Source organism: Zonotrichia albicollis, chromosome 36 (assembly GCF_047830755.1).
Source record: "Zonotrichia albicollis isolate bZonAlb1 chromosome 36, bZonAlb1.hap1, whole genome shotgun sequence".
Classification (NCBI taxonomy): Eukaryota; Metazoa; Chordata; class Aves; order Passeriformes; family Passerellidae; genus Zonotrichia; species Zonotrichia albicollis.
In genome coordinates this window covers 429,498-446,971 of record NC_133854.1, presented here as the reverse complement: position 1 = coordinate 446,971, position 17,474 = coordinate 429,498, and the positions used below count along the sequence as shown (strand labels likewise).

Genomic DNA, 17,474 nt, shown 5'->3' with positions numbered 1-17,474 from the left:
GGGGAATAAATCCCGGAATCCTTTGCGAATTTTGAGGGGGGATAAATCCCAGATTCCTCCGCGCGTTTAGGGGGAATAAATCCCAGAATACACTGCGCGTTTACGGGGGAAAAATCCCAGAATACACTGCGCGTTTAGGGGGGATAAATCCCAGAATCCTTTGCGAATTTTTGGGGGGAAAAATCCCAGAACCCTCCGCGCGTTTAGGGGGAATAAATCCCAGAACACACTGCGCGTTTAGGGGGGATAAATCCCAGAATCCTTTGCGAATTTTTGGGGGGATAAATCCCAGAACCCTCCGCGCGTTTAGGGGGAATAAATCCCACAATACACTGCGCGTTTACGGGGGATAAATCCCAGAATCCTTTGCGAATTTTTGGGGGGATAAATCCCAGAACCCTCCGCGCGTTTAGGGGGAATAAATCCCAGAACACACTGCGCGTTTAGGGGGGATAAATCCCAGAATCCTTTGCGAATTTTTGGGGGGATAAATCCCAGAACCCTCCGCGCGTTTAGGGGGAATAAATCCCAGAAAACACTGCGCGTTTAGGGGGAAAAAATCCAAGAATCCTTTGCGAATTTTGGGGGGGATAAATCTCAGAATCCTCCGCGCGTTTAGGGGGAATAAATCCCAGAACCCTCCGCGCGTTTAGGGGGAATAAATCCCAGAATACACTGCGCGTTTAGGGGGGATAAATCCCAGAATCCTTTGCGAATTTTTGGGGGGATAAATCCCAGAACCCTCCGCGCGTTTAGGGGGAATAAATCCCAGAACACACTGCGCGTTTAGGGGGGATAAATCCCAGAATCCTTTGCGAATTTTTGGGGGGATAAATCCCAGAATCCTCCGCGCGTTTAGGGGGAATAAATCCCAGAATACACTGCGCGTTTACGGGGGATAAATCCCAGAATCCTTTGCGAATTTTTGGGGGGATAAATCCCAGAACCCTCCGCGCGTTTAGGGGGAATAAATCCCAGAACACACTGCGCGTTTAGGGGGGATAAATCCCAGAATCCTTTGCGAATTTAAGGGGGGATAAATCCCAGAACCCTCCGCGCGTTTAGGGGGAATAAATCCCAGAACACACTGCGCGTTTAGGGGGGATAAATCCCAGAATCCTTTGCGAATTTTTGGGGGGATAAATCCCAGAATCCTCCGCGCGTTTAGGGGGAATAAATCCCAGAACCCTCCGCGCGTTTAGGGGGAATAAATCCCAGAATACACTGCGCGTTTACGGGGGATAAATCCCAGAATCCTTTGCGAATTTTTGGGGGGATAAATCCCAGAATCCTCCGCGCGTTTAGGGGGAATAAATCCCAGAACCCTCCGCGCGTTTAGGGGGAATAAATCCCAGAATACACTGCGCGTTTACGGGGGATAAATCCCAGAATCCTTTGCGAATTTTTGGGGGGATAAATCCCAGAACCCTCCGCGCGTTTAGGGGGAATAAATCCCAGAACACACTGCGCGTTTAGGGGGAATAAATCCCAGAATACACTGCGCGTTTAGGGGGGATAAATCCCAGAATCCTTTGCGAATTTTTCGGGGGATAAATCCCAGAATCCTCCGCGCGTTTAGGGGGAATAAATCCCAGAACACACTGCGCGTTTAGGGGGGATAAATCCCAGAATCCTTTGCGAATTTTTGGGGGGATAAATCCCAGAATCCTCCGCGCGTTTAGGGGGAATAAATCCCAGAACCCTCCGCGCGTTTAGGGGGAATAAATCCCAGAACACACTGCGCGTTTAGGGGGATAAATCCCAGAATCCTTTGCGAATTTTTGGGGGGATAAATCCCAGAATCCTCCGCGCGTTTAGGGGGAATAAATCCCAGAACCCTCCGCGCGTTTAGGGGGAATAAATCCCAGAATACACTGCGCGTTTACGGGGGATAAATCCCAGAATCCTTTGCGAATTTTTGGGGGGATAAATCCCAGAATCCTCCGCGCGTTTAGGGGGAATAAATCCCAGAACCCTCCGCGCGTTTACGGGGGATAAATCCCAGAATACACTGCGCGTTTACGGGGGATAAATCCCAGAATCCTTTGCGAATTTTTGGGGGGATAAATCCCAGAACCCTCCGCGCGTTTAGGGGGAATAAATCCCAGAATACACTGCGCGTTTAGGGGGGATAAATCCCAGAATCCTTTGCGAATTTTAGGGGGGATAAATCCCAGAACCCTCCGCGCGTTTAGGGGGAATAAATCCCAGAACACACTGCGCGTTTAGGGGGGATAAATCCCAGAATCCTTTGCGAATTTTTGGGGGGATAAATCCCAGAATCCTCCGCGCGTTTAGGGGGAATAAATCCCAGAATACACTGCGCGTTTACGGGGGATAAATCCCAGAATCCTTTGCGAATTTTTGGGGGGATAAATCCCAGAACCCTCCGCGCGTTTAGGGGGAATAAATCCCAGAACACACTGCGCGTTTAGGGGGGATAAATCCCAGAATCCTTTGCGAATTTTTGGGGGGATAAATCCCAGAATCCTCCGCGCGTTTAGGGGGAATAAATCCCAGAACCCTCCGCGCGTTTAGGGGGAATAAATCCCAGAATACACTGCGCGTTTACGGGGGATAAATCCCAGAATCCTTTGCGAATTTTTGGGGGGATAAATCCCAGAATCCTCCGCGCGTTTAGGGGGAATAAATCCCAGAACACACTGCGCGTTTAGGGGGGATAAATCCCAGAATACACTGCGCGTTTACGGGGGATAAATCCCAGAATCCTTTGCGAATTTTTCGGGGGATAAATCCCAGAACCCTCCGCGCGTTTAGGGGGAATAAATCCCAGAATACACTGCGCGTTTAGGGGGGATAAATCCCAGAATCCTTTGCGAATTTTTGGGGGGATAAATCCCAGAACCCTCCGCGCGTTTAGGGGGAATAAATCCCAGAACCCTCCGCGCGTTTACGGGGGATAAATCCCAGAATACACTGCGCGTTTATGGGTGATAAATCCCAGAATCCTTTGCGAATTTTTGGGGGGATAAATCCCAGAACCCTCCGCGCGTTTAGGGGGAATAAATCCCAGAATCCTCCGCGCGTTTAGGGGGAATAAATCCCAGAACACACTGCGCGTTTAGGGGGGATAAATCCCAGAATCCTTTGCGAATTTTTGGGGGGATAAATCCCAGAATCCTCCGCGCGTTTAGGGGGAATAAATCCCAGAATACACTGCGCGTTTACGGGGGATAAATCCCAGAATCCTTTGCGAATTTTTGGGGGGATAAATCCCAGAACCCTCCGCGCGTTTAGGGGGAATAAATCCCAGAATACACTGCGCGTTTAGGGGGGATAAATCCCAGAATCCTTTGCGAATTTAAGGGGGGATAAATCCCAGAACCCTCCGCGCGTTTAGGGGGAATAAATCCCAGAACACACTGCGCGTTTAGGGGGGATAAATCCCAGAATCCTTTGCGAATTTTTGGGGGGATAAATCCCAGAATCCTCCGCGCGTTTAGGGGGAATAAATCCCAGAACCCTCCGCGCGTTTAGGGGGAATAAATCCCAGAATACACTGCGCGTTTACGGGGGATAAATCCCAGAATCCTTTGCGAATTTTTGGGGGATAAATCCCAGAATCCTCCGCGCGTTTAGGGGGAATAAATCCCAGAACCCTCCGCGCGTTTACTGGGGATAAATCCCAGAATACACTGCGCGTTTATGGGGGATAAATCCCAGAATCCTTTGCGAATTTTTGGGGGGATAAATCCCAGAACCCTCCGCGCGTTTAGGGGGAATAAATCCCAGAATACACTGCGCGTTTAGGGGGGATAAATCCCAGAATCCTTTGCGAATTTTTGGGGGGATAAATCCCAGAATCCTCCGCGCGTTTAGGGGGAATAAATCCCAGAACCCTCCGCGCGTTTAGGGGGAATAAATCCCAGAATACACTGCGCGTTTACGGGGGATAAATCCCAGAATCCTTTGCGAATTTTTGGGGGATAAATCCCAGAATCCTCCGCGCGTTTAGGGGGAATAAATCCCAGAACCCTCCGCGCGTTTAGGGGGAATAAATCCCAGAATACACTGCGCGTTTAGGGGGGATAAATCCCAGAATCCTTTGCGAATTTTTGGGGAGATAAATCCCAGAACCCTCCGCGCGTTTAGGGGGAATAAATCCCAGAACCCTCCGCGCGTTTACGGGGGATAAATCCCAGAATACACTGCGCGTTTATGGGGGATAAATCCCAGAATCCTTTGCGAATTTTTGGGGGGATAAATCCCAGAACCCTCCGCGCGTTTAGGGGGAATAAATCCCAGAATACACTGCGCGTTTAGGGGGGATAAATCCCAGAATCCTTTGCGAATTTTTCGGGGGATAAATCCCAGAATCCTCCGCGCGTTTAGGGGGAATAAATCCCAGAACACACTGCGCGTTTAGGGGGGATAAATCCCAGAATCCTTTGCGAATTTTTGGGGGGATAAATCCCAGAATCCTCCGCGCGTTTAGGGGGAATAAATCCCAGAATACACTGCGCGTTTAGGGGGGATAAATCCCAGAATCCTTTGCGAATTTTTGGGGGGATAAATCCCAGAACCCTCCGCGCGTTTAGGGGGAATAAATCCCAGAACACACTGCGCGTTTAGGGGGGATAAATCCCAGAATCCTTTGCGAATTTTTGGGGGGATAAATCCCAGAATCCTCCGCGCGTTTAGGGGGAATAAATCCCAGAACCCTCCGCGCGTTTAGGGGGAATAAATCCCAGAATACACTGCGCGTTTACGGGGGATAAATCCCAGAATCCTTTGCGAATTTTTGGGGGGATAAATCCCAGAACCCTCCGCGCGTTTAGGGGGAATAAATCCCAGAACCCTCCGCGCGTTTACGGGGGATAAATCCCAGAATACACTGCGCGTTTACGGGGGATAAATCCCAGAATCCTTTGCGAATTTTTGGGGGGATAAATCCCAGAACCCTCCGCGCGTTTAGGGGGAATAAATCCCAGAATACACTGCGCGTTTAGGGGGGATAAATCCCAGAATCCTTTGCGAATTTTAGGGGGGATAAATCCCAGAACCCTCCGCGCGTTTAGGGGGAATAAATCCCAGAACACACTGCGCGTTTACGGGGATAAATCCCAGAATCCTTTGCGAATTTTTGGGGGGATAAATCCCAGAATCCTCCGCGCGTTCAAGGGGAATAAATCCCAGAACCCTCCGCGCGTTTAGGGGGAATAAATCCCAGAATACACTGCGCGTGTAGGAGGGATAAATCCCAGAATCCTTTGCGAATTTTTGGGGGGATAAATCACGGAATCCTCCGCGTGTTCAGGGGGGAATAATCCCGTAATCCTCCCGAATTTTATGGGGATTAAATCCCATGAACCTCCGCGCCTTAAAGGAAGATTTATCTCGGCGTTTTTGACGCTGTTAAATGCGAAAAAAAGAAGGATTTCCCTTGCGGAGAATCGCAGACAATCTGAAACATTCTGGGTGCTTTAATTCGGGAGAAATTCGGGAATTTTCGGATCCAAATATCGATAAAAATTCGAAAATTATCGGCGCTAAAATGGCGGCGTTTTCCCACGATGCCCCGCGCGCTCGCCGTTCCCATGGCGACCGCGCAGGCGCAAAGCGATAAACGAGAAAAGAGGCGGGGGCGCGGTTTAAGGAGGGGTGTGTCCGAAATCGGTGATGGCGATTGGTCCAAAGAGACAGACTCCTCTCGGCGCTTCCTGATGACGTCATCGCCCAGCGCCGGCGGGGAGCGAGGCCGGCCCGGGGTGAGCGCGGAGCCCAAAAATGACAAAAAAATCCCAAAAATGCCCCAAAATTCCCCAAAATAACCCAAAAATGCCCCAAGGGGGAGGAGCTGGGGTGGGGAGGGGCGTGGGGGGCCGAGGGGGGGAGAAGAGGGCAGGGAGAAAGGGGGGGAGGGGGGAATTGGGGGAGAATTTTTTTGGGAATTTTTGGGTATTTTGGCAAATTTTGCAAGAATTTTTGAATTTTCTTGGGAGTTTTAGGGTGAATTTACGAATCCTTGGGGGAATTTGGGGTTTCATTGGGATTTTCGAGGGGAGATCTTTGGCGTGTGGGGGAATTCTCAGTTTTTTGGGTAAATTAGGATGGATTTTTGGGTTTTAGTGAAATGTTTTGGGGGAATTTTGGGGAAATTTGGGGTTTTGTTTGGAATTTTTGGAGGAATTTCTGGGAATTTGGGGCAATTTGTGGTGAATTTTAGGGGATTTTGGTTTTTCATTAAACTTTTTTGGGAATTTCTGGGGATTTGGGGAGGTTTTGGAAATTTTCGACTTTTATTGAGCATTTTGGGGGAAGTTTGTGGAAAATTTCGGGGATTTTGGTTTCTTATTGCAAAATTTGGGGGAAATAACTGGGATTTGGGCAAATATGGGGGGATGTGAGGCTTTTTATGGGACGTTTAGTGGGGGTTTATTGAGAATATTTTGGAAATTCGGGGGAAAATTTTGGGAGAACTCCGGGACAATTTTGGGATAATTTTCTGTGAGCTTTGGGGGAATTTTTTGTGAACTTTAGCTGAATTTTGGAGCAATTTTTGGTGATTTTTTGCTGAATTTTCTGTGAATTTTCTGATGAATTTTGGGTTATTTTTCAGTGACTTTTTTGTGAAATTTGGGGGAATTTTGGGTAAATTTTTGTGTGAATGTTTGTTGAATTTTAGAGGAATTTCGGGTGAATTTTGGGTTAATTTTCAGTGAATTTCTGGTGAATTTTGTGGGAATTTTCGTTGATTTTTTGGGGTGAATTTTTGCCGAATTTGTTCCATTTTATATTTTGTTCCATTAATTCAATTTTGTCTCTCTCCTCTCCCTCCTTCTTTTACCCCTCCCCCTCTCTCTGTTGGCCCCTCCCCCTCTGTGTTCGCCCCTCCCGCCTCTCTGTGTTGGCTCCTCCCCTCCCTTTTGGCCCCGCCCCTTTCCCCCAGCCCATGAAGGAAGCCCCGCCCCGCCCTCACTCCGCGGGAGGAGGCCCCGCCCCCCGTCCCTCCCCCTCTCCCTCCCCCCCCGCCGCTTTCCCGCGCTCCCGCTGGGAGGGGGCGGGGCCGGGGCAGGCTGTGGGGGCGGGGCCTGTCTCTCAGGGCCGTTTCCGGTTCCGGTGCCGCAGGGCCGCCCCCCGGCGCCGTTTCCGGGCGCTGCGGCTGCTGCGGCTGCTCCTGGCGAGGGGCGGGCTCTGGGCGGGGCCTAAGCGCGGTGGGCGGGGTCTGAGGAAAGCCCCGCCCACGCCTCGCGGGAACAGGCTCCACCCCCAGCCCGCCCCTCCCCCTCCCGATGGCTTCGAGCCCCTCCCCCCGCAGCAGCAGCCGGAAATGGGGGCGGGGTCGCCGCCCCTCCCCCCCCTGCCCCCCGCGGTGCTGCCCTTCCCCCACCCCGACAGCGCGGGGGGAGGGGACGGGGAAGGTGAGGAAAGGGGGCGGGGCCTAAAGGGGGGAGGTGCTTGGAGGGGGTCGGGCAAAAACAAGGGGTGGGGGGAGAGATTGGGGGAGGAGCTTATAGTGGAGGGAGGGGCTTGGAATGGGCGTGGGGTCTCAGGTTTGGGAGGGGCTTGGAATTGGGGAGGGGCCAAAATTATGGGGGAGGGGTTTAAAAACGGGAGGGGTTTAGAATACAGGAGGGGCTTAATGGGGGAGGGGCCAAAACAGGGTGGGGGAGGGGCCTAAAGTGGGGAAAGGGGGGTTGGGGGAGGGGCTTAGAGTGGGGGAGGGGCTTAAGATGTGTACGAGGGCTCTATTGGGAGGTGCTAAAAATGGGGAAGGGCCAAAATTTTAGGAGGCGGGGTCGCAAAATTGGGGGAGGGGCTTAACTAAAAGTAGGTGTGGTTTAAGCTGCTGCTTGTGGGAGAGGATTTTGAGGTGTGAAATTCCCAATTTTGAGGTGAAACTTCCCCATTTTGTGTCTCTCATGCCCCTCCCCCCCCGGTTCTGTTCCAGGTCCCCTCATGAACGGGCTGGGAGGGGGAGGGGCAGGGGCGGGGCCTCTTCCGGGCTGCCCCTCCCCCCTCCGTGCCCCTCCCCCTGCCCAGGGCCCCATCCTGATCAGCAACGTCACCGGAGGGGGCGTGGCCGAGCCGGGGACACGCCCACTCCTGGCCGGGCAAGGCCAGGCCCCTCCTGTTTCATCGGCCACGCCCCCTCCGGCGAGAGCCCCGCCCCCTCAGCAGCCCAGCCCCCCCCTGAGGGAGGAGCACGTGACCTGCGTGCAGAGTGAGTGATGTCATCGGTGACGTCATATGTGACGTCATAGTGGGGAATGTCTGGTGACCTTGTGGGTGGGGCTTGGTGCCATTGGGGGCGGGGCTTTGGGTGTGGGTGATGACATCATCCGATAGGCCAATTTGGTGTGGTGACATCACATTCGAGATTGTGACATCATCAGGGAGGGGGCTTTGGGGTGGTGACGTCATCAAGAAAGGGTGTTGAGGTGATGACGTCACTGGGGACCGAAATTTGGGGAGAAGTTTTGGGATTTTTGGGTCAAATTCGTCCGGTTTTGGGTAAAATGTTGGGGTTTTGGGTGAAATGTTGGGATTTGGGCAGACATGAAGGGATGTTGGGTGAATTCCCCCATTTTGGTGCATTTCAGGTGGAATTTTGGGGATCTTTGCTGATTTTAGTCAGAATTCCTCCGATCTTGGATGTTGGCTGGGTGTTGTTTTAAATTTCCCGGATTTTGGGCGTATTTGGGGAATTTTAGGCGGAATTTTGCTGGGTTTAGGCAGAACTTTGCAGCTTTTGGGTGTAGGTTGGATATTTTGGCCGGTTTTTCCTTTAATTTCCCAGATTCGAGGTCGGTTTGGAGGATTCGGGTGGATTTTGTGTAGAATTCCGCTGATTTTAGGCACAATTTCACGGGAATTTTGCTGATTTTTGTCAGAATTTCCCCGATTTTGTGTGTGAGAATTCTGAATTTGGGGTGGAATTTTGTATTTTTGCCGTTTTCAGGCATCCTGGACGAGTTCCTGCAGGCGTACGGGAGCCTGATCCCCGTCAGCGCCGACGAGGTGGTGGAGAAGCTCGAGGACATTTTCCAGCAGGAGTTCAGCACCCCCCAGAGGTGCCTGCCCACAATTTTGGGGCACTTTGGGGCGTTTTTGGAGTTTCAGGAATTTTTGCAGATTTTTCGGGAATTTTTGGGGGGAATATCAGGGATTTTTTTAGATTTTTTTTCTTTTTTTGGATATTTTAAAAATTTTTTCAGGGATTATTATTTCATTTTTAGAGGTTTTTGGAGGGAGTTTGGGATTTTTTAGGGACTTCAGAAAGTTTTGGAGATTTTGGGGGGAATTTTTTGGGAGATTTTTAAGGGATTTTTGGGGGGAATTTTTGCAAATTTTTGCAGAGGGTTTTGTGCGGGATTTTTGAGGGTTTTTGGTGGGATTTTTTGGGGGATTTTTTGGGGATTTTTGAGGTGTTTTTGGGATTTTTTTTTTGGTGGGATTTTGGGGGATTTTTTAAAGGTTTATTAGGAATTTTTTTGGGATTTTTAGAACATTTTTGGAGGATTTTTTGGTATTTTTTGGGGCATTTTGGAGGGATTTTTTGGGGTTATTTGGGAGATTTTTGGGGGGATTTCTCAGGCATATTTTCATTGGATTTTTGTAAGATTTTTTGGTGTATTTTTGGGGGAACTTTTGGGATTTTGGGTGGATTTTGGGAGATGTGCTTGCTTTATATTTTGGGTATTTTGGGGGGGATATTTTAGGGATTACTTCTCTTAACTTTGGATATTTTTGAGAGCGTTTTTGGGATTTTCTTGGGTTTTTCATGGGAATTTTGGGGGTTTTTTGGGTGATATTTGGGACATTTTGACGGGGTTTTTTTTTTACGGAATATTGGGAATTTTTTATTGGATATTTTTTAGATTCATTTATTAATTTTTTGTTGCAGGAGGGGCTCGGTGCAGCAGCTGCTGCAGTCGTACCAGCGGCTCCCGGGAATTTTGGGGGGGATATTTTGAATTTTGGTGCGATTTTTTTCAGGGATTTTTGGGATTTTTGTGGGGATTTTTTTGAGGATTTTCCGTTAGTTTTTTGGGTATATTTGGGGTATTTTAATAATTAATTTTCTATATTTTTGTGTCCCAGGAGGGGCTCGGTGCAGCAGCTTTTGCAGTCGTACCAGCGGCTCCCGGGGAACGCGCTGCTCCCAGGGATTTTTGGGATATTTTGGGGCACATTTAGGATAGTTTTATATTTATTTTATATATTTTTATTTATTTTAGAAGGGGCTCGGTGCAGCAGCTGCTGCAGTCGTACCAGCGGCTCCCGGGGAACGCGCTGCTCCCAGGGATTTTTGGGATATTTTGGGGCACATTTAGGATATTTTTATATTTATTTTATATATTCTTATTTATTTTAGAAGGGGCTCGGTGCAGCAGCTCCTGCAGTTGTACCAGCTGCTCCCAGGGATTTTGGGGGAATTTTTGGGGGGGATATTTTGAATTTTGGTGCGATTTTTTTTCAGGAATTTTTGGGATTTTTGTGGGGATTTTTTGGAGGGTTTTCCGTGAATTTTTTTGGGTATATTTGGGGCATTTTAGTAATTAATTTTCTGTATTTTTGTGTCCCAGGAGGGGCTCGGTGCAGCGGCTGCTGCAGTCGTACCAGCGGCTCCCCGGGAACGCGCTGCTCCCAGGGATTTTTGGGATATTTTGGGGCACATTTAGGATAGTTTTATATTTATTTTATATATTTTTATTTATTTTAGAAGAGGCTCGGTGCAGCAGCTTTTGCAGTCGTACCAGCGGCTCCCCGGGAACGCGCTGCTCCCAGGGATTTTTGGGATATTTTGGGGCACATTTAGGATAGTTTTATATTTATTTTATTTATTTTTATTTATTTTAGAAGAGGCTCGGTGCAGCAGCTCCTGCAGTCGTACCAGCGGCTCCCCGGGAACGCGCTGCTCCGCGGGTTCCGCGTCAGCTACAAGCGCCACGTGCTCACCATGGACGACCTGCAGACGCTCTACGGCCCCAACTGGCTCAACGACCAGGTCTGGGGAGAAAAACGGCGGCTTTGGGAAAATTCAGCAATTTTCGGGAATTTTCGGTGAATTTTTGGGATTTTTTGGTGATTTTTTAGGATTTTTTTTCTAGTTTTTTGGGGAGTTTTTGGGGTTTTTTTTGGGAATTTTTAGGTGAATTTTTGAGGGTTTTTGGGGAATTTTTGGAAAATCTTTTGGGGATTCTTGGAGAATTTTTGGGATTTTTTGATAAAACTTTAAAGATAATTTTAGAGAATTTTAGGGGGAATTTTTTGGGGATTTTTTTTCTAATTTTTTGGGAAATATTTGGAAATTTTTGGGAATTTCTTGGTAATTTATGGGGAATTTTTGGAGAATTTTAGTGGTTTTTGAGGGGATTTTTTTTGGAATCTTTTGAGGTTTTTAAAGGATTTTTGGGAATTTTTCTGGGGAATTTTGGGTACCTTTTTCGGGAACTCTTTGCAGATTTTTTTACAGATTTTTGGGTGATTTTTTGGGTGGAATTTTGGCATTTTTAGACCCCTCCCCATTGATATTTCTGCCCCCCAGGTCATGAACATGTACGGGGACCTCGTCATGGACGCCGTGCCCGACAAGGTGAGGGGGCGTGGCCTCAGGTGGGCGTGTCCCAGGCATTGTGGGCGTGTCCCAGCTGAGCCCCGCCCCCCCGGCAGGTGCATTTCTTCAACTCCTTTTTCTACGACAAACTGCGCACGCGCGGCTACGAGGGCGTGCAGCGCTGGACCAAGAACGTGAGGGCGGGGCTAAAGGGCTGGGCGGGGCTTGAGTGGGTGTGTCCGGGTGTGGGCGTGGCCTGGTGTACTTATTCATATCTGTGGGTGGGGCTATAGAGGCAGCGCTGGACCAAGAACGTGAGGGCGGGGCCAAAGGGCTGGGCGGGGCTAAAGGGGTGGGCGGGACTTAGGGGGGTGGAGCCTGGCTGTGGGCGGGGCCAAGTGTATTTATGAATATCTGTGGGTGTGGTTTTGTGGGCAGCGCTGGACAAAGAACGTGAGGGCGGGGCCAAAGGGCTGGGCGGGGCTTGAGTGGGTGTGGTCTGGTGTGGGTGGGGCTAGGGAGGGTGTGGCCTGGCATGGTAACGAATAATTGTGGGTGTGGTCAGGTGTGGGTGTGGTTTTAGAAACAGGGCTGGACCAAGAAGGTGAGGGGTGGGGCTTAATTGAATGGGCTGGGCTTGGAGAGGTGGGTGTGTCCCAGGTGTAACCCCACCCCCTGACAGATGTAACCACGCCTACATCTCAAACTCCACCCATTTCCCCCATTAAACCCCGCCCATTTCTACTGGGATTTTTTGGTGTGTGGGCGTACCCATTGATGGGCGTGTCCCAGCCGTGGCCCCGCCCCCCAGGCTGGATTAACCACACCCACATCCCATTTAAACTCCAACCATACCCCCAATTTAACCCCTCCCACCGCCCAAACCCCGCCCATTCCCGCCACGAATTTTCCCCGGGTGGGCGTGTCCGTTTGTGGGCGTGTCCCAGCCTGGCCCCGCCCCCTGCAGGTGGACATTTTCGGCAAGGAGCTGCTGCTGATCCCCATCCACCTGGAGGTGCACTGGTCGCTGGTGGCCGTGGACGTGGCGCGCAGAACCATCACCTACTTCGACTCGCAGCGCACGCTCAACCGCCGCTGCCCCAAGGTGGGCGGGGCCTGCGGGGGGGGCGGGGCCTGGGAGTGACCTCAGAGTGGGTGGGGTTTGCTTTTAGCCACACCTCTTAGTAATTTTTGGTTAAAATTTGAATATTTTTGGGATTTAAAAGGTTAAAAAAAGGGAGAATTGCTCTGGAAAGTGGGCGTGGTCATCGGAAAAGGGGGCGTGGTCTGGGAGTGACATTAGAGTGGGTGGGGTTTGCTTTTAGCCGCGCCTCTTAGTGATTTTTGGTTAAAATTTGGATATTTTTGGGATTTAAAAAGGTAAAAAAAGGAAGAATCACGCTGAAAAGTGGGCGTGGTCATCGGAAAAGTGGGCGTGGTGGTGGGATTGACATCAGAGTGGGTGGGGTTTGCTTTTAGCCCCGCTTGTTGGGGGCTTTTGAGGAAAATTTTATAGTTTTTGGAATGAAAAGGGTTAAAAAAACGGGGGGAAATCACTCCTAAAAGTGGGCGTGGTCATCGGAAAAGGGGTGTGGTCTGGGAGTGACATCAAAGTGGGTGGGGTTTGCTTTCAGCCACACCTCTTTGTCATTTTTGGTTAAAATTTGAACGTTTTTGGGATTTAAAAAGGTAAAAAAAGGAAGAATCACGCTAAAAAGTGGGCGTGGTCATCTGGAAAGGGGGCGTGGTCTCGGAGTGACATTAGAGTGGGTGGGGTTTGCTTTTAGCCGCACCTCTCAGTCATTTTTGGTTAAAATTTGAATATCTTTGGGATTTAAAAAGGTAAAAAAAGGAAGAATCACACTGAAAAGTGGGCGTGGTCATCGGAAAAGTGGGCGTGGTAGTGGGATTGACATCAGAGTGGGTGGGGTTTGCTTTTAGCCCCGCTTGTTGGGGGCTTTTGAGGAAAATTTTGTAGTTTTTGGAATGAAAAGGGTTAATAAAAGGGGGGGAAATCACTCCTAAAAGTGGGCGTGGTCATCGGAAAAGGGGTGTGGTCTGGGAGTGAAATTAGAGTGGGTGGGGTTTGCTTTTAGCCCCACCTCTTTGTCATTTTTGGTTAAAATTTGAATATTTTTGGGATTTAAAAGATTAAAAAAAGAGGGAATCACTCTGGAAAGTGGGCGTGGTCAGCGAGAAAGGGGGCGTGGCCAGGGATTGAAATTAGAGTGGGTGGGGTTTAATTTAAGCCACGCCTGTTAGTAATTTTTGGTTAAAATTTGATTATTTTTGGGATTTGAAGGGTTAAATGGAAGAGGTTTGGTATACCATGTGGGCGTGGCCATTGAAGAAATGGGCGTGGCTTAGCAGAATCAAAATTGGAGGGGTGGGGTTTGGCTTTATCCCTGCTTGCTGAGGGTTTTTGGGAAAAAATTCATTATTTTTGGAATGGAAAGGGTTTAAAAAAGGAGGAATCACTCTGAAAACTGGGCGTGGTCATGGGATTGACATCAGAGTGGGTGGGGTTTAATTTTAGCCACACCTCTTGCAAATTTTTTGGTAAAATTTTGATTTGTTTTAAATGGAGAGGGTTAAAAAATAGGATAATCAGCCCCAGATGTGGGCGTGGCTTACCGGTGTAGGAGGCGTGGCTTCACAGTTTACTGGGTGTGGCTTCCCCATTTTGAGGCGGTTTCTTCCCATTTTGAGGGCGTGGTTTGCATTTTGTGGGCGGGGTTTGGCTCGTGGTGGGTACTGGGTGTGGTCTGTGTGACCACGCCCCTCCCTGTCTGACCACGCCCCCTTTGGCCCCGCCCCCAGCACATCTGCCGCTACCTGCAGGCCGAGGCCGACAAGAAGGAGCGGCCGGACTTCCGGGAGGGCTGGAGGGGAGCCTTCAAAATGGTGAGCGGGAGCCCCGAAACCGCCCAGATTCACCCCAAAAATCTGCCCTGAATGGGGCCAGAATCCCCTCCTGATGTGCCCCAAAATCCCCCAAATTCACCCCAAAAATCCGCCCTGAACAGGGCAAAAATCCCCTCCTGGTGTGCCCCAAAATCCCCCAAATTCACCCCAAAAATCTGCCCTGAACGGGGCCAGAATCCCCTCCTGATGTGCCCCAAAATCCCCCCAAAAATATCCCAAAAATTCCCAAAAATTCACAAAAATGTTTCCCAAAACCCACTCTGAACGGGGCCAGAATCCCCTCCTGGTGTGCCCCAAAATCCCCCAAATTCACCCCAAAAATCCGCCCTGAACGGGGCCAGAATCCCCTCCTGATGTGCCCCAAAATCTCGCCAAAAATATCCCAAAAATTCCCAAAATTATCCCAAAGATTCACAAAAATGTCCCCCAAAATCCGCCCTGAATGGGGCCAAAATCCCCTCCTGATGTGGCCAAAAATCCCCCAAATTCACCCCAAAAATCTGCCCTGAATGGGGCCAAAATCCTTTCCTGGTCTGCCCCAAAATCCTTGAAATAAAAACCCAAAATAATCCCAAAAGTCCACAAAAACATTCCCATAACTTTGCCCTGAGATGAGCCAAAATTTGGATTTTTGGTGCTTAAAAATTGTCAAAAAAATGCTCAAGATATTCATAAAAAATCCCTCGAAAACTCCTTCATAAAATTTCCAGTAAAATCTTCAAAATCCCTCCAAAAAATAATAAAAAACCACCCTAAAAACCCCAAAACAATCCCAAAAAAAGCCCCCCAAAACCAAAAGAACAACCTAAAAAAAATTCCTGAAAATCCCCAAAAAACCTCTTTAAAAACCTGTAGAAATCTCCCAAAATAAATCCCTCAAAAAAAACCCCGAAATCCCAAAAAGAAACCTCAAAAATCCCCCCCCAACAAAACCCTTAAAGAAAGCCTAAAAAAACAAATCTCAAAAAAACCCCAAAAAGTCCCCAAAAACATCCCAGCTCCCTCCCAAAAATCCCCCAAAAAATCCTCTAAAAAAACCCCTCTTAAATATCAAAAAAATCCCCCCAAAAAGCAAAAAAATCCCCCCAAACTCCCCTAAAAAAACCTTTAAAAAACCCTAAAAAATCCCAAAAATCCCCCCAAAAATTCTCTGAATAAAGCCATAAAAACCTCCCAAAAATCCCTAAAAATCTGTTCCAAAAACCCCCAAAAAATCCCTAAAAGTCCCCAAAAAATCCTAAAAATCCTAAAATGATCCCAAAGTTGTAAAATTTGGTTTTTTCCCCCAGAACGTCGCCCGGCAGAACAACGACAGCGACTGCGGCGCCTTCGTGCTGCAGGTGGGAATTTGGGGAGTTTTTTATTTTTTGGGGATATTTTGGGGAATTTAGGGGTTTAGGGTGAATTTTGGGTTTTTTTAGGGATTATTATAGGGGAATTTGGGGTTTTTTGGGGGGAGTTTTTGGAGAGGATTTTGGGTAAATTTGAGGGATTTTCTGGGGGATTTTGGGGTTTTTTGGGGTGAATTTTTTAGATTTTGTGGCGAATTCTTGGGTGAATTTGGGGTGAATTGTGGGGATTTTGGGAGGACTTTTGGGGGGACTTCTTGGGAAGAATTTGGATCGGAATTCCGAGATTTTTGGGGGGAATTTCTGGGATTTTTAGAGGGATTTTTTGAGGATTTGGGTGGGATTTTTTGGAGGAATTTTTTCAGAGGAATTCTTGAATTTTTGAGGGGATTTTTGGGGGACAATTCTGAAGTTTTTGGGGGGAATTTTTCGGGGAAATTTTTTTAAAATGTAATCTAATTTTTATTTAATTTCTCCCCTCAAACCCCCTCCTTTTCTCCCCTATTTTTCCCTTCTTTTCCCCCCACCCTTTCTCTGTCTATTTTCCCCCAAAATGTGAATATTTTTCCCCCAAAATGTCAATTTTTCCCCCCAAAATGTGAATTTTTTCCCCCAAAATGTGATTTTTTTCCCCCTTTTTTCCCCAAAATGTGAATTTTTCCTCCAAAATGTGAATTTTTCCCCCCAGTACTGCAAGTTCCTGGCGCTGGGGCGCCCGTTCAGCTTCACGCAGCAGGACATGCCGCACCTGCGCCGCCTGATGTACAAGGAGCTCTGCCACTGCCAGCTCGCGCTCTGAGCCCCAAAAACCCCAATTTGGGGCACCCCGGAGCCTCAAAAACGGGAAAAATTAAAAAAAACCCGAAGAAAATCCGAAAATCCTGCGAAAAACGGCGGCAGAATGGAGGAAAAACGGGAAAAAATGGGAATTTCGGAGCACAAATGGCAGGAGAAATGGAAAAAATGGGATATTTTGGGGAAAAAACGGGAGGAAAAATGGAAAAAAATGGGATTTTTTGGGGGTTTTCCAGACCCTAAAAATCCGAAATAAAATAAAAAAAAAAAAACCATAAAAATAATTAAAAAAAATCCAAAAATCTGAAAACTGCGGAAAACGGACTCGGAATGGAAGAAAAATGGAAGAAATTGGGATTTTTTTGGGGAATGGGTGGATTTTTAGAAATGGGTGGATTTTGGCGGTCTTGGGGGGGGTCAAAAAAATTTGGGAATGTTTGGATCCTGAAAAAGCCCAAAAAATTCCGAAAATACAAAAAAAAAGTTCCTAAAAAACTCCTGGAAATAAATCCTAAAAAAAAGCAGAAAAAAATCCTCAACCTCCGCCGAAAATGCTCCTCAAAAAAATCCAAATATCCCCAAAAACAAAAAATCCCCGAAAAACCCCTAAAAAATCTTTCGAAGTTCACCCAAAAATAAAATTTTTTTGGTGGCAAAAAAAGGAATTTGGAGTCGTTTTCTGCGTGGGGGATTCAGGACAATGTGGGGATTTTGGGCCATTTTTACGTCATTTTGGGCGGATTTTGGGCCATTTCTGGGCCAATTTTGGGGCAATTTGGGGTCATTTCTGAGGGGATTTTGCAGCATTTTGGGGGATTTGGGGTTTTCGGGGTCACATGTAGGCGATTTTAGGGCCATTTTTGGGTCATTTTGTGCCATTTTTG

The 17,474-nt window shown here is 48.3% G+C and overlaps 1 protein-coding gene across 1 annotated transcript; it reads left to right on the top strand.

The window, feature by feature from the left end:
- The first annotated feature begins 5,519 nt into the window (after positions 1–5,519).
- SENP3 (SUMO specific peptidase 3) lies at positions 5,520–17,251 on the top strand. Its single transcript, XM_074531507.1, has 11 exons — positions 5,520–5,729; positions 6,911–7,382; positions 7,913–8,185; positions 8,924–9,035; positions 10,825–10,972; positions 11,513–11,560; positions 11,638–11,715; positions 12,489–12,626; positions 14,342–14,425; positions 15,736–15,786; positions 16,484–17,251. Exons 1-11 carry the CDS (start codon positions 5,535–5,537, stop codon positions 16,592–16,594), a joined length of 1,710 nt encoding a protein of 569 aa, XP_074387608.1. The 5' UTR covers positions 5,520–5,534; the 3' UTR covers positions 16,595–17,251.
- The last annotated feature ends 223 nt before the right edge of the window (positions 17,252–17,474 follow it).

What these genes read in the sequence shown, in the direction of transcription:
- SENP3 (XM_074531507.1), top strand. Translation starts at nt 5,535, where the DNA reads ATGCCCCGCGCGCTCGCCGTTCCCATGGCGACCGCGCAGGCGCAAAGC. An exon ending in GGGAGCGAGGCCGGCCCGGG is followed by an intron (nt 5,730 to 6,910) that starts GTGAGCGCGGAG and finishes CCTTTCCCCCAG; the next exon opens with CCCATGAAGGAAGCCCCGCC. An exon ending in TCAACCGCCGCTGCCCCAAG is followed by an intron (nt 12,627 to 14,341) that starts GTGGGCGGGGCC and finishes CCCCGCCCCCAG; the next exon opens with CACATCTGCCGCTACCTGCA.